This window comes from Adelges cooleyi, unplaced genomic scaffold, assembly GCF_023614345.1.
Source record: "Adelges cooleyi isolate 19-005CV unplaced genomic scaffold, UGA_ACOO_1.1 ACOO_flye_CR_arks_rails_tigmint_CR_PRNA_2, whole genome shotgun sequence".
In the NCBI taxonomy this organism is placed as follows: Eukaryota; Metazoa; Arthropoda; class Insecta; order Hemiptera; family Adelgidae; genus Adelges; species Adelges cooleyi.
Window position 1 is genome coordinate 12,325,863 of NW_026095860.1, and position 23,503 is coordinate 12,349,365.

General features: G+C 28.2%; 3 protein-coding genes across 5 annotated transcripts; 1 reads left to right on the plus strand and 2 right to left on the minus strand.

Moving 5' to 3' along the window:
• Positions 1-204: 204 nt before the first annotated feature.
• LOC126833928 (N-acetylneuraminate 9-O-acetyltransferase) lies at positions 205-19,139 on the plus strand. 3 transcript variants are annotated; one of them, XM_050565520.1, is made up of 15 exons: positions 205-329; positions 396-692; positions 780-876; positions 3,127-3,397; positions 3,486-3,605; positions 3,666-3,800; positions 4,921-5,156; positions 5,271-5,402; positions 5,520-5,668; positions 6,681-6,850; positions 17,210-17,446; positions 17,565-17,671; positions 18,250-18,466; positions 18,550-18,768; positions 18,826-19,139. In XM_050565520.1, exons 2-15 carry the CDS (start codon positions 527-529, stop codon positions 18,949-18,951), a joined length of 2,382 nt encoding a protein of 793 aa, XP_050421477.1. In that variant the 5' UTR covers positions 205-329; positions 396-526; the 3' UTR covers positions 18,952-19,139. The 3 variants fall into 3 exon arrangements, with proteins under 3 accessions (XP_050421477.1, XP_050421478.1, XP_050421479.1); XM_050565522.1 differs by lacking the exons at positions 205-329; positions 396-692 and adding an exon at positions 2,387-2,468 and having other exon boundaries at positions 796-876; positions 18,826-19,138; XM_050565521.1 differs by lacking the exon at positions 18,826-19,139 and having other exon boundaries at positions 226-692; positions 18,573-18,720.
• Positions 7,198-8,142, minus strand: LOC126833929 (uncharacterized). Its single transcript, XM_050565523.1, has one exon. The coding sequence runs from the start codon at positions 8,065-8,067 to the stop codon at positions 7,456-7,458; it is 612 nt and encodes a 203-aa protein (XP_050421480.1). The 5' UTR covers positions 8,068-8,142; the 3' UTR covers positions 7,198-7,455.
• LOC126833931 (microsomal glutathione S-transferase 1-like) lies at positions 13,879-15,086 on the minus strand. The gene is made up of 3 exons (XM_050565525.1): positions 14,837-15,086; positions 14,329-14,402; positions 13,879-14,256 (listed from the first exon to the last, which is right to left on the minus strand). Exons 1-3 carry the CDS (start codon positions 14,963-14,965, stop codon positions 14,010-14,012), a joined length of 450 nt encoding a protein of 149 aa, XP_050421482.1. The 5' UTR covers positions 14,966-15,086; the 3' UTR covers positions 13,879-14,009.
• Positions 19,140-23,503: the final 4,364 nt, after the last annotated feature.

Genomic DNA, 23,503 nt, shown 5'->3' on the forward strand with positions numbered 1-23,503 from the left:
TTGCTGATTATACATTTGTATAGATTGTAAATAAATAAAATTGTTTAATAAAAAAAAAAGGTATTGTGCTTGTATTTGCTTTAATAAAACTATGGCTTGTACATTAAGACTGTTCCCGATATTAATATTATCAATTGTGGTAGCACTGTTGTAACTTTAGTCCAATGGTTTGATTTGATTTAATAATTCCTTCAAAATCGGGAAAAAAAATAAGCGTTGATTAATATTTAATTCTGATATTTGATATCCCGTCATCCCGATGTTGTTGTAACTTTCTTTGTGAAGTCAATCGTACTTTGTAATATGAACTTTGCAGTATATTATAATATGTAATTTTTAATGTAGTTTGTAGGTTTACTGAATAGTTATTTTATTTGCCGGTTTTATGTTTTAAGATAACGAAGTTCATACGACATTGTGCCTTGTGGTAGTATCAATAATAATATTTGGATATATTATGTTTGTCAGAAAAATGATTTACGATCGGATATAACAATTTGCCATGTATACTTCAAATACGTAAAAAATGTCTGATGACAATGTCTCGGATGATGTGCCACTATTATGTTATGAAATCCCTCAAAGACAAGATGATTTTAATATCAAATTAAACTCAAAAAATGCCAAAAAAATTGCGTTATTATGTGTATTTTGGTTTATTGTCATACACTCATGCATCCATTTGTTTTATGGTAAGTACAACAATTAGTATTTTCCTGGTGACTAGAAAAAGTTAAGAAATATTTGAGTACTCTGATGTATGCTCTTTTTTTTTTTAGCAAGAGATTCTTGTAAGTGGTTGTTATCAGATGGACGATACAAAGGCGATATGGGATGGCAGCCATATGGTTGTATGATGCATGAATATAGTGAGCTGTAAGGAACTATTGTACCTACTAGTTCTAAAGTATATTTATAAGCCTTCAGACATTAAAACTCGAACCTTCAGTCGATACTACAGTAAATTATTTTATGGGCAAAATACCTTTTATTATTGTCAATAGAGTCTCTTTATCTCGTTTTTCCTCGGGCACTAAGAAACACCATCCTGAATCCCTCTCCACTCCTCCGAACACCCACTGATCTTCCACAGCATGCTCACGATGGTATTTTCTTTTTCCAAATTTACTCATAAATTTCGACAGTTACGCCTTCTCCAATTTTTATTTTATTTACGATCATTCCATAATGGACGATTTCACGGCAAAAACTAGACCAGTCCACTGCTGTATTGCAAGTTATATTTATTTCACCCATAATGAAGTCTTGTGTGACGTTTTTTATCCATAAATAAGAAAAACTTATAATTTTAAGCATTGGTAAATGCGACTTTTCAAAAAACGTCCCTTTTCTCAAGGAAACTTCATAATCCTCCCCTTTTTTTTTTTTGTTTCCTTTCTAAAAATTTTTCACGACACCTACATTAAATTTATGTATTTCATTTCATTTCAAAAAACAAATTGTATACACTTACTTTATCAGAAATTCTAAGCTAGGTTTGGTATCGTTGGTCGCTGACTGTTTCCAGAGTAGTATCAGGTTAGTTTTTTTATTCCCTTTATAGGTGAGATATTTTTCCCTTTGGGGGTTTGGGGGAGTGAGACCCCATCCTACGATGAACTAAATTGACCATTACCCTTCCAAAAAAAAGTGTCTGGTAAAGTAAATTTAGTCTAAAAAAATTACCTCTAAATAAAACCATCAATATTATCCCGTTCACACAGTTTCATGACATGATTCCGAGGACATTTTTAATCTCCTTCTTTAGGTATAGTAGTCCAGGTTTGGCACATATTTAAAACGTTCTTGTTAATTTTACTTTGTGTTTCAAGTTCAAATAATTTGTAAATTTGAAGTAGATATAATTAAATGAAAATTTAAAAATATGTGTTGACACGTAGAGACACTATACAGACGTATGACATTTTTCATAGCAAGTCGAAAGGTTAGATTATCTACTGTCTACACTACCTGCCCTCATTGCTCTAATTAACTTATATGTTTCAATTTATTGTCCACAATTTAATAATAAACGTTTTTATCATAATTAATCCACTGGATAAACCGATTGTTAAGTTGGCATTATAACTATATTGTTGTGGTTATTATAAACCACAGTTAATAACGATTCTTAGTGTAATTAATTAGTGTCGCTCAAAAACTAGCCCCAATTTTTAGACCACTGTTTTCCAAGACTTATATGAGCGCATCTACATGGTATTATCTGTTTATACAAACAAAAAATTCGAAAATTAAAATACGCCTTTTTATTAATTTTTTTGGATCCAACTCGATAATGATTTTCGCATAAGTTATGGTATCATCGTTTTTAAAACTTTTAATTACATGGGTTTAAAAAGTAAGCCAAAAAATTCCAACTTAACAGGATGGTGTTGATGACGACGAGGGCTCCGCAGGCACCTGGCGCAACGGTAATTCTCTAACTTCAAGTAGCTGTAACTTCAAAAGTAAGCGTTTATGCAAATTTTTGTTTGTACCATCATTTTCAGCATTAAAAAACAAATTGTTTAAAAAAAACGAAATTCGCGTCTGATGTGGTAAAGTCTGTTGGTTCCAATTAAATTACAAAAACTCCATTACTTGTTTTTAAAACGAATAGAGGTCTTTAAAGTTTAAATTTTATTTCAAGAGTTTAAATAATCTGATCAAAATAATTTTGAACACTTTAAATTGAAGAAATACAAATAAAGCAGTTTTAAAACCATAAACTCCATTAAAAATTCATAAAACATTGCATGTTGATTTATGTTAGGATGAATGACTGAGCGGGTATAGTCGCTGTGTGTTTGCACTTACTGTCATAGATTTGACACTTAATCACAAGCAGCTTTGTTTGTTTGGCAAAAAACTGTCCAGTGAAACTGTCCGCTATCCCCCTCTCCAGTAACAGGCTTTGTTAAATTGCATAATATAAATCTAATTTCCGATATTTATTAAAAAAATATCATTAGTTTTAATTTTATAAAAAAAAAAAATATATAGTCTACAATTCGATTTATAACAAAACTTTTTTTTTTTAGTATCAAAATTGTGTATTTGTATCAATATGTAAACTTTTGCTAGAAAAAATTGTATTTTTACAAAGTGTCATCTGTTTTATTTCAGAGATTGCAGCCGGTGCCTCAAATACTTGGCATTTAGAGGGCACCACAATCAATTTGTTTTTATTGGTGATTCTAGGATACTGGATATGTATAATGCATTCATTCATAATATTGAACCAAAAGCACAATTAGTTCAAAGTTCTAAATTTGCACATCCCCTTGCAATTGATACTGACCATAAATTTCACGATAACCGATTAAAGTTGGATGTTAGCTTTATTTGGAGTCCTTACATAATGGATTCAATGGTTAAAAAGTTCAAAAAACTGAAAGTAAGTTAATTAATCACTTGCATAGTAATATAACTCTACTGTATTAGACCTAAATAAACTTAAAAATGTACAGTGATATATGATGTAGGATACAGTTGATGAACCCAGAGTAATTGTGGCTGGCTGTGCGGTTTGGTCTATCATCCAGTCGAATGGATCTATGAATGCGATTCAGGACTATGCTGCTAATTTAACTCAATTGATCAATGTATGTTCAGTATGAAATATTTATTTTGTTTGATTGTTTTATAAATTATTATTATTTCAGCCAATAAATGAAATTTCATCAAAATCAACTATACTATGGGTTTTGCAAGAACCTGTCGAAGAAAGTAAATTAGAAAGTTCACTGTCAATGGTTACTAACCGTTTAATTGATTTGTACAACGAAGCTGCAATGGATGTAAGTATTTAGTTATATTTGTTGTGTCTGTAAACAAACTCATAAGTCATAGTAGATAAATTGAAAGTTATCTACTCATTATCTCTGCTAATTAATTTAATTTTAAGTTTCTAAGTATGAGTTTACAGCATGACCAAGATAAGAAGATGAGCGGGTGGCCGACGTGTTAGTGTTCGTTACGGTTAGATCTCCACTGTGCAATGCCTATATTACTAAACGAATCATTTGATTGGCTGACCGTTTTTGACGATACAAGTTATAAATCATGTTTGTTTTGACTATGACGCGCTGCAGGGTCGCAGTGTTCAAAAGGGCACCACCTACCTGCGCGACCGGTCATCTTTTTATCTTGGTCATACTGTAGACAGCTTATGTCTCCATTGTGTCCGTTTGTACTTTACGCCCTTACCTAACCATGCTTTTATATTTCAATTTATTTTATAAAAATATATTGTTTTGTTCTTCTTACCTCATTAAGTTTGATTCTAGATCAATATTTTAAGTAGCTTGATGTGGTCCATGTTGAAAAAAACAACTTTTACATAAATAATTAAATCACCTACTTTAACTTTTATATTAGGCAACTTTTCTAAGCTTCTAAAATTTAAATAATTATCAGTAAAAAATTTAAATTTGAGAATGATATTATAATCGAGTAAAAAGTAAAAATAAATATTGCAATAAAGGAAGGATACCTCAAAAACTGATTTGATAGGATTCTGTAAATCATATCAATATTAAATGTTTTACTTTGGTACACATCTAACCTAAACTTCAGTCAATTTTTTTAAAAAAATGTTCAAAAGCTTAACTTAAAATATATTTTTGGCTACATTTTTAGACCATAAATCCCAAAACTAAGACTAAGAAGAGTAATCGGTAGTATTATAATTTAAGAACAATTAAAATTTTTTTGCAACTTTATAGTTCTACTTCTTTTTTCAAAACGATAGGTTATCAAAATAAGAATTGTAAAATTTTGTTTGTATCTAAGTTGAAACGTTTTATACTTTCAAAAATAAGTCGAATCTGAAATATTTAGTGGCTAATTTTCAATATCATCTTGACTTGCAAATACATCACTTAAGAAGAAAAGTAAATATGCTATGTTAATTTTTAGGTGTTAAGTCAGAGTTCTGCTGAAATGTGGTGGAGTTCAAGGCTAGTGTCACAGGGTGGAATCAACGACAGCCCTGATGGTCTTCATTCTAGTAATGAATCACTTAGACTAAGAGCTCAAATATTATTAAACTTGTATTGTAATGACCATATGAATTTCAATGATGGTACATGCTGCTCAAGTACTGAACCTCACACTTCTTTACAGACTTATGTTTTCTTAGCCCTAATCGTTTGGTTAGTTTATTTAAAAAAAATAATATGATTTAGTTTTTGTTTAATATTTAAAATCTTTTTGTGTTGTTATAACTTATCAAAATGATTTAATAAATATTCATATTTTTTTTTTAGTATTTTCATTGGGATTTGGATGGCAATAAGATATCGCCGATACAGACTGTCAAAAAGTGATTCTTCTTACGTTTTAATGATATCATTAGCAAAATTAGGTGTAATTATGATATATTTCTACATATGTGATAGGTATATGTAATATACACATATATATATATATATATATATATATATATATATAGTATAAATACTCACACACACACACCTACAATTATGTAATAAATTAATACATTTTTTTTCTTTTAGAACAAACTTTTTTATGAAAGAAAACAAGTATTATTCTGATGCCAGTTTTTGGTTACCTGTTGGATATGTGTTTGTCCTTGGTTTATTTTTTACTGAAGAAAGTAGATTCACTAAAGTGCTCAATCGAGACCAAACGGATGAATGGAAAGGTAAATTTTATATTTTAATTTAGTTGCTAAGTGTAGTTTTTAATTTTTTTATTTGATGTTTAAGAATATTAATTTGTAACTAGAGTAATTAAAGCTTAAAGTGGTGAAAAAACCATTGTAAAATTGAAACTCATAAAACAAAAAAATAATAATTAACCCTTTGTAATTCATACTATTTCTGTTGACACATTTATGTAAAGCTTCTTTTATTTAAAAAAAAACAAACTTGCAATTAAATTCTTAACTTTGGGTTATACAACTCTATTTTTTAAATTTAGTAAATGTATACAAAAATAAATTTTTCCATAAAAAATTTGAATGATTTCTTAAAGAATAGTTTTTTATCATCAGAATGAATAATAATTACTTTATTTTTAATTATGTTATTAGGAGCTGCTGTAACATCACACACAGCTTTGTGTACTATGTATTATTAAGAAAACTACAAAATAAATAAATACCGCTAGGGTTATTATTTAACTTATTACGAATTAAGAAGTCCCTATGTTCCATAATAAACAAATGTCTTTCATCGAAAAAACTAAGCATTAAGCTAAAATACACTTTAAGAGAATTATTTTTGTTAGCTTAATGGTCAAGTTCACAACAACTTATCATATAAGAAAATAAAGTTGACAAAATGTAATATCGAGATTTACATGGCCGATTGCTAAAACAAAAAGGAAATGACATTTTTACCAGTGACCAAACGTTTTTATGACTTGTTCTCTTATAACTGAGGACAATTTGTAATAAGTTGATGGCAAATATTGACAGCTTTATATTTTTATGATAAATTGTTGTCGTATTAACAGATAGCTCATAAGAGTTACTCAGAATTCCATTTGCTTTATGTTTTTTAGAGAGAGATGTAACATTTAGGTACCATGTATAAACTTTATTTTTGAAAAAAGCGTTTATAAAAAACAACAAATTAAAAAGAAATTTAAATCTCGTTAACAATACTTAATGAAAATAATCAAATTATAACATAACGTTTATCTTTTTTCAGGGTGGATGCAGTTGATAATATTAATATATCACTTGACTGGAGCAAATATAAAAATTTCAATTGCAAACCATGTTCAAACATTAATTGCAGCATATCTTTTTCTAACGGGTTATGGACACTTTTATTACATGTGGCATAGAAACGATGCAGGTCTTACACGTTATTTTCAGGTAAAATGTTTACTAAGCTTTTTGGTAATATAGAATATTTTGTTTTATTACTCTCCTTTATCATTCTCTTGTCTTGTGTACTTTTATTAAACAACTGGACGGAGAACTGATAAAGGTGAGTGGTAAAAAATGTATGTTTTAACTTAATTAGGTAGAATTTAATTCAACATAGATATTAATACTTAATACTGCGCTTGATCTTCAAATACAAACAATATTTTAAAGACACAAATTTGTTCATTTAAAAATTATTAAAAAAGAAATCAGTTTAACATTTGAAATACTAATGATTGTAATTAAAGAAATTATAAAGAACAAACTTACACCCAATATACTGTGACACAATGTAATTAATAATAATCTTTATTTTTCAATTGTAGTATTTAATCATTACATAACTATTGAATGTAGGTAATAATAATATTTATTTAATAGTTGGGGAGTATACTTTGTTTTTAATAAAATCTATCTTTGTAGTTTTTTTTTAAATATTTACTTCACGCTTTACTTTAAGAGAAATACCATATTAAAAAAAAACATGATAAACGATAATAATTATTTATAGTTAATAATAAAAAGTAATCAAAAGTTCAAAAGTTACCCAACTATGGTTTGCGTGGACGATTCTTAGACCCATTACTAGAAATTGCGAAAGAGCCATATGGTCCATTATCAAATTCTCCTTTGATCCCTTGATTTCTTGGGTTAGTTGCAGAAATTTTAAAATGAGTTGGTCTACATCCGTTTTGATTACTGTACACAATACTTATTTTATATGTAACTGGCACAGCATTTTTCTTTACTTGATCTCGTATCCATTTTTCAACTTCGTCCCAACGGTTTAAGATACTGCTTTGTGCATTTATTTTTCTGTTTATGCTTATGTCTTGTGGTACTAGATTCCATTCTTCTGCAGGACCGCCAAATGAAGATGCAATTATGTGACCTTTCTCATCTTTGGATTCCCTGTCCAATTGTTCCATCCTTCTGTTCCATCGATTTCCATTAAAGTTTGTTCTTGTATTAGACAACACATATATAGCTGCATTTATTTCCTTTGTAACAGTTGTTGACTGGCCATTTTTACAAACTTGATTTGATTGTCCATATGTGACTATATTCCGATTCAGCAAAGTTACAGTTGTTCCATTGACGCGTAATATTTTAAACGTCAACAGTAACATAATGCACGCAAAGTAGTAATTTGCAATTTTCATTATTTTGATTCGTTTTCTGTGTTTGATTTATTGATTGCTTCATACATACTAAACTCATGATGCACATTTCTACTTTTATATGATAGCTTAATTAGTTGTTATCTATCACAAAATAACATCAAATTTATACCAATAACACGTTTTTAGTATTATCCTAAGTAGTTAATTACCAACAACAGTAACAATAGTTAATTTAGGTTTAACCGACTGATAAGTAAATAAACTTTGTCCATCGACTATGGATTCTCTGAAATACCATATAAAACAAAAAATATGATTACTCATAAACGCATCAAGTTATATATATCTATTTTGCAATATTATTGTGTAGCAATTATTATGACTAACATATCATTATTTTAGTTATAACGCGTTTATCAAGAAAATGGTATTTTACATAATTTGAATGTTTTAAAAGTATATATTTATTTTTTAAGCATAAAACTAATTTTTATTACTAAGTCTACTTTATTTATATGTACAAAACAAGTGCCATATACTTTTTTGCACAGTAATCGACATCTGCTCTTACTCTTGCTTTTGATTTTGCGAGGCAATTCTTTGAAAATTAAAATAAAACACTGTACAATATAACCCAGATGTATACTTAAAACCATTTAACATCTTTAAGGAGTTTCGACCGAAGATCCGAATAAAGTTCCAGTCAAAATGTATGTTTTACTCTTTAATTCTTCTTATTTTGCTACCTAATTATTCTTTACTTTATTTTTAATTATGTAAAATATTTAATTTTGAAAAACACATTAATTTAAAAAATAATTTTTTCAATTAGAAAGTAAATTATAAATTTTGACTGGAACTTTATCCTGACCCTTGGGTTTGACAATACTATAAATTCGTAGTAAAGAATTTTAATTTTATACAGGGTGTGGCGTTATAAACTCCTACATTTCCGAGGTGAATTAAAAAAAAACTATACAAGATATGGAAAAAAAAACATTTATTTATAGAAACTACATTATATAAGGTTTTTTAAAGTTATTTTTTAGAAATTATATCGTCCAAATGGTTGCTTTGGCTAGTGACGCACATTTGGAACCGTTCTTGACAGTTATCCATCACTCTTGCCAGCATATCGAGTGGAATCCCGGAGATTTCTTGACGGATAGCCTCCTTTAGTTCTTCAATGGTTCTAGCTGGTTCTGGGCCGTATGAGCTGTGGCCCCATGTGACTATTTCTTATTACCTCAAAGCTGAAGCTTTCAAACATCGACCTCGAACCATAGAAGAATTAAAGGAGGCTATTTGTCAAGATATCTCCGGAATTCCACTCGATTTAGAGTGATGGAAAACTGTCGAGAACGGCACCAAATGTGCGTCACTCGCCAAAGCAATCATTTAAACGATATAATTTCTAAAAAATAACTTTAAAAAACCTTATATAATGTAGTTTCTATAAATAAATGTTTTTTTTTCCATATCTTGTATAGTTTTTTTTTAATTCCCCTCGGAAATGTGGGATTCCATTGCGGCGCACCCTGTATTTTAAAACATTTTAGCTCTTAAGCAAGTTAAAATAATGAACAAAGACGCATTTATTTTTTGGAATTAGACCTTGAGTACAATTTTAATGGCTGGAGCGCGTAAATTGTATGCTTTTGGTTATTATTTAAAATAAAGTTTACCCCCCCCCCCTTTCTCTTTAAAAAGCCATGATACATCAATTTATTATTCTACATTTATACGTTGTATTAATTATCCTATTTCCTATTTAAATATCCTACAAATTGATTCTAATCAACTTATAAGTAACTATCCTTTTAGTTTTGTTTTAAATTTCTTACGTATTTGTCTGAAATGTTGTTAGAGTTAATTAAATACTAATTATCAGAAATATTATTTTCTTCGAGCAGTCTTAATCACATTGTAACTACTTTTTAAATATTTTATAACTAGGAATCCGTTAAATTTTAAAAACGTTTCCAACTCCTTCTATTATAATTAAAAATTTTAACAATTGACTTATTTTAAATAAATATACCACTAGAACACAATTTTTTTTGTATGTCATTATATTCTTTACTTAAGCTAGTATGTCGGGAGATAAGTATTTAAAAAAATACACATGAAGTATCAATACTTGAATGATTATAAATCAGTGTTATACTATAAATATTTATTTCGTCGTACTAAAGAACTATCATACTAGGGTACGAATTATTTATTGTCATTTTCAAAAAAACCTATCCCAGTGACGTAAATAAATTATAAAAATTCAAAGAGGTTCAAGAGGTCTTCACCATGATTGAAAAAAATCAACATAAAAATATGAGGACGCCTTAATATCCTACTTATAAACAGGGTCGGCTTGGTGAATTTTAGGGCTATGTGCAAAATTATTTTGCGGGGCCTATTCATGTTTAAATGGCATGGTTAAGCGTTACTTTAGGGCCTCAGTGACAATGAATCTGGATGACTAGTTAAATATATGAAAATAAAACGTTCTAGCTGAAAACACTATGATATAAGTGCCTTCTGTTTTAGTTATACATAAATATTATATTTATTAAATTAAATAATTGAATGTTTAACTGACTATTTATTGTTTATACCACAAAAGTTATTAAAAATTAGAGATTAAATTATTAAGCATTTGACGATGTAATACATTTTTTTTTATATGCATTACTTAAATTTAATTTTTACATAAAATTAAAAATATTAGATAAAGTAGATAAAGTAATAAGTAAATAATAAGAATACGGATAAGTAGGTTCATTCTCCTGAAGAATAAAAATATTATATAGGTAGTAGGTACCCTTCCATTACAGCCTACTAAGGTTAAGACCATCAATAAACAAATAAATTAATACTGGTGCACAAATGGTACAGTGGCCAACTGACACATCTACCCTATTATATATTTTACATAATTACTATATGTTATAAATTAAATATCTTGCCTATCTGTCAGTTCTTTTGTAAGTACTTGCTAGTTGCTGTATACAAGTAGAAATCAAAATGAAGGGTAAAAATAATAAAATAACTGTGCTGCAATCAGAGAGTGGGTACCATAGCCAAACGCGTTTTACAATAGTCAATACAATATAACGGATAAACAAAATATGAATAAACACAGTATAAAATACGCACGTGTGTATGTATATAGTAGGTATATATATATATATATATATATATATGTACATATAAATACATGGTCATCGATAAGTGATAACCGATTGCAAATACAAACTAGAAAAGTATTAATAAAGAAAAAAAAGTTATTTATATAAATTACATACCTAGATGTTTATAATATACATGTCTGAATTTATATTGATAGTAATAATTGATTATAACAGTGATGATTTATTTGGTTTATTGGCCACCCAGCCGCGGGCCCTTAAAAACGTAAATGTTGAGACTTTGGTACCTAATTATATTTCCAGTTGAGCTAATCTATGTACAATATTACGTTAGGATTACTACTAGTAATAGATAAAGTTTTTAGTTGTCTGAAAATAAATTATTTTTTATTTGGATTTCACTTAAAAAAAAAAAAACTTAATTAAACAATTTTAAAAATTAGATTTTAGGCTTTAGCTAAAATGAATTATCATGAGACTTATCATCAGGCTTTCTAGTTTTTTTTGTAAAAATTCGAGTCTGTCGTTCACCACAAGTATATTTGTTATACTTATTATTTGTAGACATCATTCATTCACTTTATGCCATTAAATCATTTTAAATATATTTTGTTTTACTTTTTGCATTGAAGCTATTGACTAAACACACACACATATATATATATATATATATTATATTATATTATATTAAGATATTTTCGCTTAATATCCAGCTAATATGGTTCATGGTTATCCATTTACATAAGTATGTCTATTATTTATAATGATTTCGCTGTTTTAAACAAACCTATAATAATGCATTATGGTATATCATTGTTAAGTTAATAATACTGTCAAAGAAAAATTATCGCTTATCAAATAGTTAGCTCCAAGGATAAGTTGTCGAATGATTAATATAACTAATAATTAGCCAAGGTCTAACAAAATTCTTAATCGTATGTCCTTATTCAGTTACTACTACTGTAACCAGCTATTTTTATTTTTTAAAACTATGAAGTTGACACAATCTTCTTAACTAAGTATTTAAATAAAAATAACAACTGTTATATGATTGTTAGTGAAACTTATAGATTAAAAATATGTTTAGTTTTATTATAGTAACTTAATTAAATATTTGACGTTTTTTTACCAGGCGTTAAAAATATAACCTGAGTAATATTTGGAACGATTAGAATCACGCTGTATGACTTAACGAAACCCATTAAGAAATATATGGCTCCCTTAAATTAGCGAGCTCAATTTTAAAAAGAACATTTTAATTATTACAGGTTTAACTAATAAAATAAGATAAATTCTCTTAATATATTAATTATTCTACTCTGTTGTCTTTTTCGGTTAATTGGTAGATTAATAAAAACACTTTATAAACTAGATTATATCACTCAAAATCAGTAGGGTATGTGGAGTCAAATATTGAAAAAAGTAACAAGGTGTTAATGTATTAATTATATTGAATTGATCGATTATCCAAATTATTAATAGATCTTGCCGCAGTGCAATTGTATTATTTATAAATATATCAAGTTGTATAGATTCATTCAAATTTATAAATGTACCAACATTTTTACCCCCTGGATCGTATTCCAAGAGAAGTCGATTTTTCCAATCAAAATTAAAAATGATGATACCGTTTTTATGAATTAGTAAAAATATAATATCGTTTTTATGTTGCTAGTAAAGAACAAAGACCAAGTTAGAATTAGATAATTCATAATTTGTGATAATATATTTTGGTTAATAATTTATTTATAAGAAACTAGCAGGATTTTTTTAATCTCGTCTAAATGAACGTATTTTAATATTGCGTCGTCTTGTTATGGGTTTAAGTCATTTTGATCTCAGCAATCTGAATTCATGCTGTTTTTGGGTCAACGGTGCCCTTAATGAACTCTTCCTTTCCTGCAATAATTTAAATCAGAGGTCAAGCTGTGTTTCGTGGTCTCTTTCGCCCTTGGCGTTCTCCTATATAACTTATAATGGTCATATTTCATGCTGTTAAGGGGCTTCTTGAGCTCGCATTACCATTTTTTTTACTGTGGCTGATTTGTCCAGTAGTTCTTTTCTGAGCATAAAAGACTACGAAATTAAAACCGAAACTGATAAAAAATGAAGTTTTGCCAAGTTACATAAAACTGTTTTAAAGTCATGAATCTAATACTCCACCAAATTTTTATTTTATTGTATCGCCATAATCTATGGTATTTATTTGGACTCATAAAACAAAAATTGATTAGCAAAAGAAAAAAGTCATCTCTTATCCTTTTGGTTTATTAGCACATGATTTATGGTTTCGGCATATACATTTTTAAGAAACTCCCTTTTGGAGGAAAAATAGATTTTGAAAATGTCACTTGTTCTCAACATTTAAAATTACATGTAAAGGATTATTAATTTTTAAAAAATTAATTGATTAGTACTACTATTGCAGTTTATTATTTATTAAAAAAATTCGTTGTTCGAATTTTATGATTTGTGTCGATTGATTCGAATTTAAAGTTCAGTACATTCAGTGTACATACTAAGTTATTGTCGACTTGTAACACAAAACAAGCACCCAATATATTTTTACTAATTTATTTCAAAGAATATGGCAATCTTCCTGAATAGATCAACCATTGTGTACATTATATAATCAAAACAGGTTACACAATTAATTAAGACTATTGTTTCATAGTATTTTTTGTTTTAATTTAAAAAAAAACCACTCGTATACTACGCACTTTAATACTAAAAACGTATACATTTATTAAAAATGTATAATTATAATATTTCACTTAATATTTATGAAGTAATTATGTTTAAAATAAAATAAGGTTAATTTGATTATAACAATTTTTAAAAATTAAAAGTTAACAATCCTTGGATAGCCATGTACCAAGTTATTACGAACCCTATCCAAAACAATATTGCTCTGGTCGGTTGAGGCATTACAAAAACAGCGTATATCAGCGTGTGTAAAAAACGACTTGCTGTAAATAGTCTGAATAAATTTGAAGCCACTTTGTAACTTGGATTGGTAAACAAATATGCCAAAGCAATCACCATGAATGGTGGAATATTTTCTAAATCGTTCAGATGAGCCCTGTATAAAATCAGATATCAAATGTATGAACATTTGAAAACAACATTAAATATTGATTAAAAAAAAATTTACCTTCGTACTCTTTCAACATCGTCATCTATTTTTATTTCTGCTCCTAAAAATGTATCTTCGGGATTAATAACCGCCTGTAAATATGTATATATATTTAATAACAAAAACAAATAATAAAATGTATTAGTATTTAAAATTTGTCGTGCTGCGTTGCACAAAATTATGTTTTAAACCGTGTTTGGACCAACCACATAACTCTGATAGTGGTTTAGTAGAACCAATAAAGTTGTGTTTGCACAACAGCATAAGTCTAGTACACTAGGTTACACAGTTACACTAGGTTGTAAAAATAAATAAATAAAAACTTTAATTCTATAAACCGTTAAAGAAGCAACACGATTGGTCCAAATACGGATAATGGGACCAATACACCAAACATTAATTTTAATGTGTATTGAAATTTAAATTGTTTATGTATGAGTATACTGCTCTAGCATAGTAATTATAAGTATATTGTATTATGCCCAAATACACAAACGTTCATGTATGTAGCTATGTATAATATTACCTGTTTCTTAAATCTCTGAAATCCAGTCAATAGAGACATTATCATCAATTTGACGGTTAGCAAGGATACGTAAAACAGATAACAAGAAAATACTGGGTTAGCTAAAGATAAAATTGTTTCGGTTGCCATTTTGTATAGATTGTATTGAAGATCCGACAAATATGACTATGTTTGAAAGCTAAATACTGTAATAATGAGAGTATAAAGTTCAAGCATAATATGTAGTAGTTACATACTAAATAGTTATGTGTCTTTCCTCCCCCCACTCACCTAAATTTTTATTATAATAATTCTATACTTTTTCGACAAATAACATCGCATTCTGTATTTCAAGGTCATAGATATATCATACGTTAAAACAACACTGGTAAAAAAAACGTAGCAACTAATTTATGTGAAACGTGTTTACGTATTCCAGTGAGAGTGATATCGTATGGCTGTCTACGCATGTAGCAACTCCAAACTAGTAAAATTGTAATATTATCCTTTTTACTTATTGTGTTAAAACGTAAATTATAATATGTTATTAAATAAAATATCATTACCCCTTTAAAAAGTATTTCTTGAGCCCTGAACAGTACTTTACCATTGGATAATAGAATAAAATTGCGCTCTACAATGATAAAATGAGATGAGATCTCGAAAATTGCAAAGTTTCTCGATAATATAACGACACAACCACAATAAGTAGGAACCGACAATAAAAAAAGAGAACCAATAAAAATGTTGGGTCGTTCCAAAATAAAAAAGGTTAGGTTATCGGAGATAATGTCCAATATTATAAGGTTCAACACATAAGAATATGCAGTTATTTCTAATGTACAAAAAGATCCAACTAACAAAATTGCCCAGTATTAGTTATGTCCAATCAATAAACGTACAACGTACAATTGTAAATCATAATGCTAAATTTTCCATATATTAAATAACGTCTTATGCAATAGCATACAGAGTACAATCAATTATTCAAAAAAATGTATTTAAAATTTATACATCATTTTCAATATTTCCTTGAAAATGATATAATTTTAATTTATACAAAATCGTTATCAGATAGCGAGGAATATCAAGTTCATCTTAAAAGTTCTATCGTTTACTACTTTAGTGTGCTATGTTCATAATTTTACTTGATTTGCATATTTCTGAATTCGCAGTTTTTTTGATGTTGACATGCCCTCGTAGCGCTTAGATTGCAAAACCTTATACACCTTTTGGCTGTTCTTGGATATGTCGAACGACCCTCTAAATATTCTCATGGTGTGCAACTACAATTCTTTGTTATTGAGAATAAAAACCACCTACTACATTATTTGTGTGCTGCTCCAATCAATTACAATGATATATGCATAACTAAATATTTCAAAGCGTAGGAGGTAAGTTTGGGGGTACTGCTTGTCTTCACTTCTTGCTATATGTTCAGCTATACATGTTACTTTTACTTATACGACAAAATCCAATACATATTCATTAAAATGGTCATTCGGTAGATCCATATTATCTTTAAATCATTAAGGTGTACAAAAGGCAATGCTATAAGTTGTTTTATTTGATGCCTTATTTGTCAATTGTCACTTTTATTTGTAAAAATTTTAGAAGAGTTCTCTGTATAATTATAACATCATTGCACGAATACAATTTCAGCCATAATGAATTATTCATCACGTAATAGATATTTCCCATTAAAGTAAAATAGTTTTGTTCTAAAATAATCCCGTAAGAACTTACCCACTTACTTATCAACCAAAACATTTTTAAAGTAGCCAGAAGCTTTCCAAATTAAGGTATTTCTGTATATTGCATCTTTTGAAGGAAAGGGCTATTTATTAAGGGGCAAAACATAGGCAATATTTTGTTTTGGCAATTAATGTTTTTATGAGAAGCTTAATATTTTTTCTATGAGTGCTATAAAGCCGATTTTAATATTTTTAGCAATTAGGAAGATAGTTGACTAACGAGAAAAACTATAAAAAAGTAAAAACATTAACACATAATACAGCTAGAAAAAAAAATAATCGACATTTTAGCCCCCGTTAAACGTGTCTAACATATCTAACTTTAAAATGAAAAACTAATTTTTAAAATCGCTTCAATAGCCACTGTGGACAGTGACTTCGTGTTTTAGTGTTTAGTTGTGTAAAAGTTGGCTCTTTCCGTTCCCTTTAATTATTAGACAATGGACATATTATCTCTGGGAAGAAAAAATAGAGGTTAACCTTTGTATCAGACTAGCGACTATTTAAAACTTTTTTTTATTAGTAATAAAACGTAATTTTATCTTAAAAATTCAAATTTTGTTTCTTTAGTGATGTAAAAAAATAAATGTTATTACAAAGCCAAATTTTTTAATATTTATAAAAATTTTTTTTTTTTTAGGTTTTATTTCGACTGAATATGCTGACTGTAGTACTGTGCATTTGTATGAATCGACCATATCAGTTTTATTTTTACATACCATTAGTGTCATTTTGGTTTACTGTTCTTTATTTGTTACTCGTGTGTCCACCACGTGTTACCTCAGCATCATCCGAAATCAGACCAGCTCAATATTTATACGTTATACTTAAAATATTGGTGTTTCTTATTTTCATTAACATTTTGTACATGTCCGAGGTATGTAAAATTGATTAAGCTTTTTTTAAGCTTATTATAATTTGTTTGTGTGTTTTTTATTATAATTTGTAATAGTAATTTATAATATTTTATTATAAATTATAATTTGTTATTTTAGGTATTTTTTGATAAGATATTTCTCACTCGTCCTTGGAAAGCACTATTTGTTACCACCGATGATGATATACACGAATGGTGGTTTCGTTGGAAGCTCAATCGCTTTAGGTAATACTTATTATACTTTAGTTAAATATAATTATTAATAACTCTAGTCTAAGTTGAATAATGGTATATTGGTGTTTGGTTAAGTCATGGTAACAATTAATAAATTAATTATATGTTTATTTATTGATTACAATATTATAATATATCTAATTCATTTATTATAAAAAAAAAAGTTATGCCTGAACATACATAATAATGAATATAAATACAGACGAATTGAGAAACTCCTCCTTTTTTGAAGTCTGTTCCCATAATAGGGCATGAGTTATAATTCATAATTGTTTAAAAATGTTAGCACTACACATGGTTGAAATATACATGTTATTGCACATCGTCTCGAATCTTCAGAAATAAAATGACAGCGTAACGGGATATCAATATTACTATATACTTCACTATTACTATATATTACGGTGTACTAATGTACTTGATTATGATTGGGTGCCGTTACGCTGACATATTTGATTTTTTCATTGAACATTTTATGAAGAGAGGTATATGTGCAATAATCTTGTTTAATTCAATCATGGCTATACATTAAAATAAAAAATAACTGTAATATATTATTTTTGTTTTAGTGTTATGTATGGCATGATAATAAGTTTTGTCATAATCTTAGCTCAACGGTACAATTTAATTGATGACAGCAATCATAGTAATTTAGTATCGCCTCGTTTGTCTGTATTTTCTTTGTTATTAGCACTCATTGGATTACTTGCTTCAACTATTTATAATATTTTGTGTCAAAATCAAACTGAATGCTATGAATTATTATCCTATACATCGATTATCCCTGTAAGTATTGTGTTTTAAAACGATGTATTTTTTTAAAATAAATACCTAATACCTAATAACAAACCGTGCTTAATATTTTTCAGATACTATGTTATATTATAATTAGAAATATATCCGGCGTGTTGAGAACACGTTTTTCTAGCTTGTTTGCTTGGTTTGGCCGAATATCATTAGAGTTAATGGTATGCCAGAGTCACATATGGCTAGCCGCTGACACCCACGGAGTGTTAGTATTATTACCAGGTTATCCAGTTCTCAATGGTCTCATCGTGTCTTTTATTTTTATTTGTATCTGCCACGAGGTAAATATGATTTCCAACCTGCCACCACATGTATTTAACTAAAATATTTATTTGCAGTTACATGAAATCACAATCAAATTAACACCTTTTGCCATTCCATCAGATCATAAAGATTTGTTCCGTAATATAATTTGCTTTGTCTTACTGTTAATACCCCTAGGAGCAAGTGATGGAATGTTTTAAGTGTATTATTTTATGTTAAAAGTTTCAACTTAATTATTTGTTTTTCTAAATGTGTAATTAAAATTATTTGACTACATATATTTTGATAAATATTATATAAACTTATTATAAAAATATATTTCAATATGCATTATTGTTTATTATGTATTGATTAGTGGTAATAATCAATAAAAGTAAGACTTATAACTAATATTGCCAAGTCCAATTTGTATAAATAAATAAATTCATTATTTATAATATGATTAACACAGATGCTAACTTCTTTAGAATTGGTACTATGCTATAAAGATATTATTATTATAATAAGATATACTTTGTAGTAAACGGTAGACCTAGTGCCATATTAATTTTATACAAATGTAGTAAATTTAGTCAACGTTGTTAAAAAAAACTTAATAAGTATAAGTGTTATTGTACGAAAAAAACATGTTTAAGAGGACACCTTCTATTTATTAATGAGTAAAATATAAGCAATTTTTCGTTAAAACTTATAAAGCTTTTTTATGATTTATGAGTATTGATAGTTATTATTTATTTTCAACTTTTACAATGCATTCAGGCCTTATTACAAGTGACGGGAGATGCACATTTCTAAAAAATTGAGTAGATTTAGCGCATACTTGCACATCTTTAAAATTAGAGATGGAGAGATGAATATAAAACATTTAGATTATTTTCAATTTTGTTACTAGGGACTGAGTTACAGTTCTTAAGATAAGATGTTAGTATGAGTTTTACAAAATCTCGTGTTACTTCATCTCAAAAAGCTTGATAACAAAAAAACCGATAAATAAATGCTTAATTTTCTATTTTGATCATATGTTCGTACTTGGAATACGATATGTAAAAATTGTATAATAAGCCCAGGAAAGATTTTAACATTTATGATTACAACATGAGAAATTAATATGTTCAAATACTCACAGACTTCAGTAAGTCTCACAAAAGATGGTTGATTCGAGAAAGACGTGAAACATAAAATGAAATGGAGTTTTAATGAGAAGACGTTTTGTGTGGAATTACATACTAATTAGTTTTTAGGGTAAGTCCTATGGAGCAGTTATATGGATATAAAATGTGTGGAGAATGTATCTATGAAAGAGTATAAAAAAAGTTTTTTATGACCCATGAATTATGATCATCGTACATTTTCAAACTAAACTACAAAATTAGTTAAACGGCCTGATTTTTTTAAAATCATTTTTTGGACAAGACTCCCGGATTTTTCTTTAGACTCAAAAGAAAATAGTTTTGAGTAGATTTCTATTTTATTATAATTTAATTTTTTTTATTAGCAAAATCTTAAGTTTTAACTTTAGAAAACAGATAAATTGCGCAAACTAATTTATGGTATTTTTTATACAGTCCCCCTTTGCGCAAATGAACTGAATAGATTATCTAAAATTTACACGTTCAGTTTTTTTTTCAATTCTAATTGTAAACCCACGACATATTTTATTTATACTCTTCAAAAACTGCCTAAGTACAGTTTTTTTCTGACGGTACCTGAACTCGCAGTAAAAATTGTTTAACTGCGCAATCACATGATTATTATTCACACGCACTTCTCTATGGACTTATACGTTATAAATTATTGTAGAAGTTCAAAATTGTTTTTTTAGAAATTATTAGTTTCATTTATTTACATCTTATGTAGATACCTATTTGTGTTTTTGAATTGACAAAATTGAAATCACGTCTTTTCGTCCAATTATTTTGGTCGTAACGATTAAGCCGTACACTGCACGCCCGTACTTACATATCTTGAATGTTATCGGTAGTTATTATTATTACCGAAAAGTCGTTTTACAAAAATAACACTGTATATTTCTTCCAATAAATGTAGGTATAATATATACGATTTTATTACGGAAGTTTCACCAAATTTTAAGGTTTAGATTTGGATCAGAATTAAAAAATAACGACTTATTTACTCAGAGCCTCAGCACCCCCCAAAAAAAAAATATATCCAAACACACCCCTGACTGGAAGTGCTAACCATAGCATTGCTTAGCCCCTTCCCCTAAATTAGGCCCATGACACGTTTCTGAGCAGTTTTAGCGTACAAGTAGATTTATACAAAATTAGAGATCACAACGATCTAAATCATTGACGGAACTGAATCACTATTTCAGGAGAAGCTAAAGATTTTGTAAGACTCATTAAATATTTCGTTCAGATTTTTAGGTTTAGTCTGGGATTTTAACTTATATCAGAAGTAACTTAAGAGGCGCTACCCGTAGTTAGTTCGCGAATGGTTTTGCGGGGGACAAGAATGTGAGGGCGGGATTTACAGTAACGGTATACAATTTTTACAATGGATAGAGAAGAACTTTATCTACGGCCTACGGGTAGCATTTTTAGTACTTCGATAACATAAGCACAATCAAAATTATTCATTCGTGAAGATTTCATTTTTTCATTTGTATATAAAAAAATATTAAAGAGCCTCTACACCTGTGTATTTTTGGTCGAAAAAAACTCGTTCTACTTCAAACGTACTGTTTCTAAGAATACTCCGATTTTAGTTATATTCTTTATAACATTTTCAAGGCATAGATCGTAGCATAATTTTAAAATTAAATTTTGTTAATTACTTATTTCAGTTTGAAAAAGTTAAAAATTGCAGTTTATTACATTGAAAATGTTATGAAGAATTCAAAACTAAAATCAAAGTATTCTAAGGAACAGTACGTTTGAAGTAGAAACATATGTTTTTGTACAAAAATAGATCCTACATGCGTTATAAAATTTTTAAAAAAGAATTAAATATGGAAATAGATCATTCTTTCCTATGGTAATTTATATATTCGAAATGTTTAGCTTAATGTTAAGTTTTAGAGAAAAATTGCCTTTACAATGCGCCTTAATTAATGCTAATGTAGAGGTCCCTTAAGTATAGATATCAAAAAAATTAAAACGGTACCCCGTAGATAACATTTTTCTCTAGAAATTGTAAAAGTTTGGTAAATCCGCTGTATATTGGCCTCACATACCGGCTACTTTTTCCGCGTAAAGCAGTTTTGATAGAAAAAAAATTGTATTTGATCCAATAAAAATGGCTATAATAGTCTAACAAAAAATGACAATCAATAAAGTATTCTCATTACTGTATTAATGAGTATAAATTATAGTTTATATTCTAAATTAAGATTTTTCGAAAATTGCCTATACTTTACTCCTTAGAAATGGCTTGGGCAGCGTCGTCTTAACTGCTCACATACTTAGTACCTCAGCCCTCCCCCCGCAAAAAAAATTCCAAATACGCCCCTGCTTATGTATACCTACTTATTAAGTTTGATTTACATGATCAGTTTAACTATACAAAACATGTTTTGCGTAAACTTAGTGGTCGTGTAAATAGAAATCAAGAGAACGCAGCTCAAACATTTTCGTTTAAGAAACGCTTGAAAAAATGTCGAAAACAAACTACACAAAAAAGTTTGCGCTGTCCAACATTTCAATTTTTAGAGGATTTTGTAGGAAGCAGGTATTGTGGTACGGTTTGTTTTTTTATGAAGAACCCAAATTGCAATATCGAATGGCACTGTATGAGTATGACACCTACAACAAAATATACTCGTAGCTGCTTAAATTCCAAAAAATACCTTGAACTCATCGTGATTTATCAATGACACTCCTAATGACAGTGGTATATTTTATTATATTGAATATAAAAAAAAATTGTTTATTGTAAATTTTTAATAATACGTAATTGGTATTTAAATTAACTTATTGAAATTTAACGTCATAAGTTTTAAATAATAAACTAACGATATACTCATATAAGCACTCAATTTAAAAATGTATAATTCTATTAAATAATAATATACGACTGGATATCCTTTTCCTTGCTATTTATTTATCTTGTCTAGCCAAATGAAAATACAATTTCGTTATGTTTCAAACATTGATGTTGCAGGCCATTATTTAGAATATTACAATTCGTAAATGAGTCATAATATGAGTAATTATATCGCCGCCCCGGTAGAACAATGACACAACTGCAATAATTGAAATTTACAGGAGAACCAAAAGTCCAATTTTTTTTTCACTAAAATGTTAATAATTCATGAATGCATAATTAATTATTACAACTAAATTATTTCAACTACAGTTCCGTCGTTTTTCTACCTTATGCGTGCGCTACATCTAAACACAATGAAGCATTTAGTCCATTTTACCAAATTTTGCAGTTGTGTCATTGTTCTACCGGGGTGGCGATACATAATCTTAATATGATGTTAATAATTATTATTTGTCATGGTTTATTATTACTATTGTTATTACTTTAATTAGAATTTAGATACATAATTAGAAGGGAGACTGGAGATAGTAATACAAAAATATTTAAAAGAAACCTACTTAATAAAATTTATGATGGCATTAAAAAATAATTAAAACCTGTACTTGATAAAGAAATAGCTTAACATTATTAAAATAAGCCAGTACTGTGAGGTGAAGGAATGATGCGTTTAAAATTATATTTTTAGTATTAGGTTTGATCGTCTGTACATAATAATTTGTTGTCACTGTTACCAAAAATATATTA

Bases quoted from the DNA above. Each gene is read 5' to 3' on its own strand.
- LOC126833928 (XM_050565520.1), top strand. From the start codon at position 527: ATGTCTGATGACAATGTCTCGGATGATGTGCCACTATTATGTTATGAA. The intron at 5,157-5,270 runs GTTAGTTTATTT...TTTTTTTTTTAG, and splicing joins TTCTTAGCCCTAATCGTTTG to TATTTTCATTGGGATTTGGA. The intron at 18,769-18,825 runs GTAAATATGATT...ATTTATTTGCAG, and splicing joins TTATTTGTATCTGCCACGAG to TTACATGAAATCACAATCAA.
- LOC126833929 (XM_050565523.1), bottom strand. From the start codon at position 8,067: ATGAAAATTGCAAATTACTACTTTGCGTGCATTATGTTACTGTTGACG.
- LOC126833931 (XM_050565525.1), bottom strand. From the start codon at position 14,965: ATGGCAACCGAAACAATTTTATCTTTAGCTAACCCAGTATTTTCTTGT. The intron at 14,403-14,836 runs GTAATATTATAC...ACATATTTACAG, and splicing joins TTCAGAGATTTAAGAAACAG to GCGGTTATTAATCCCGAAGA. The intron at 14,257-14,328 runs GTAAATTTTTTT...GATTTTATACAG, and splicing joins GATGTTGAAAGAGTACGAAG to GGCTCATCTGAACGATTTAG.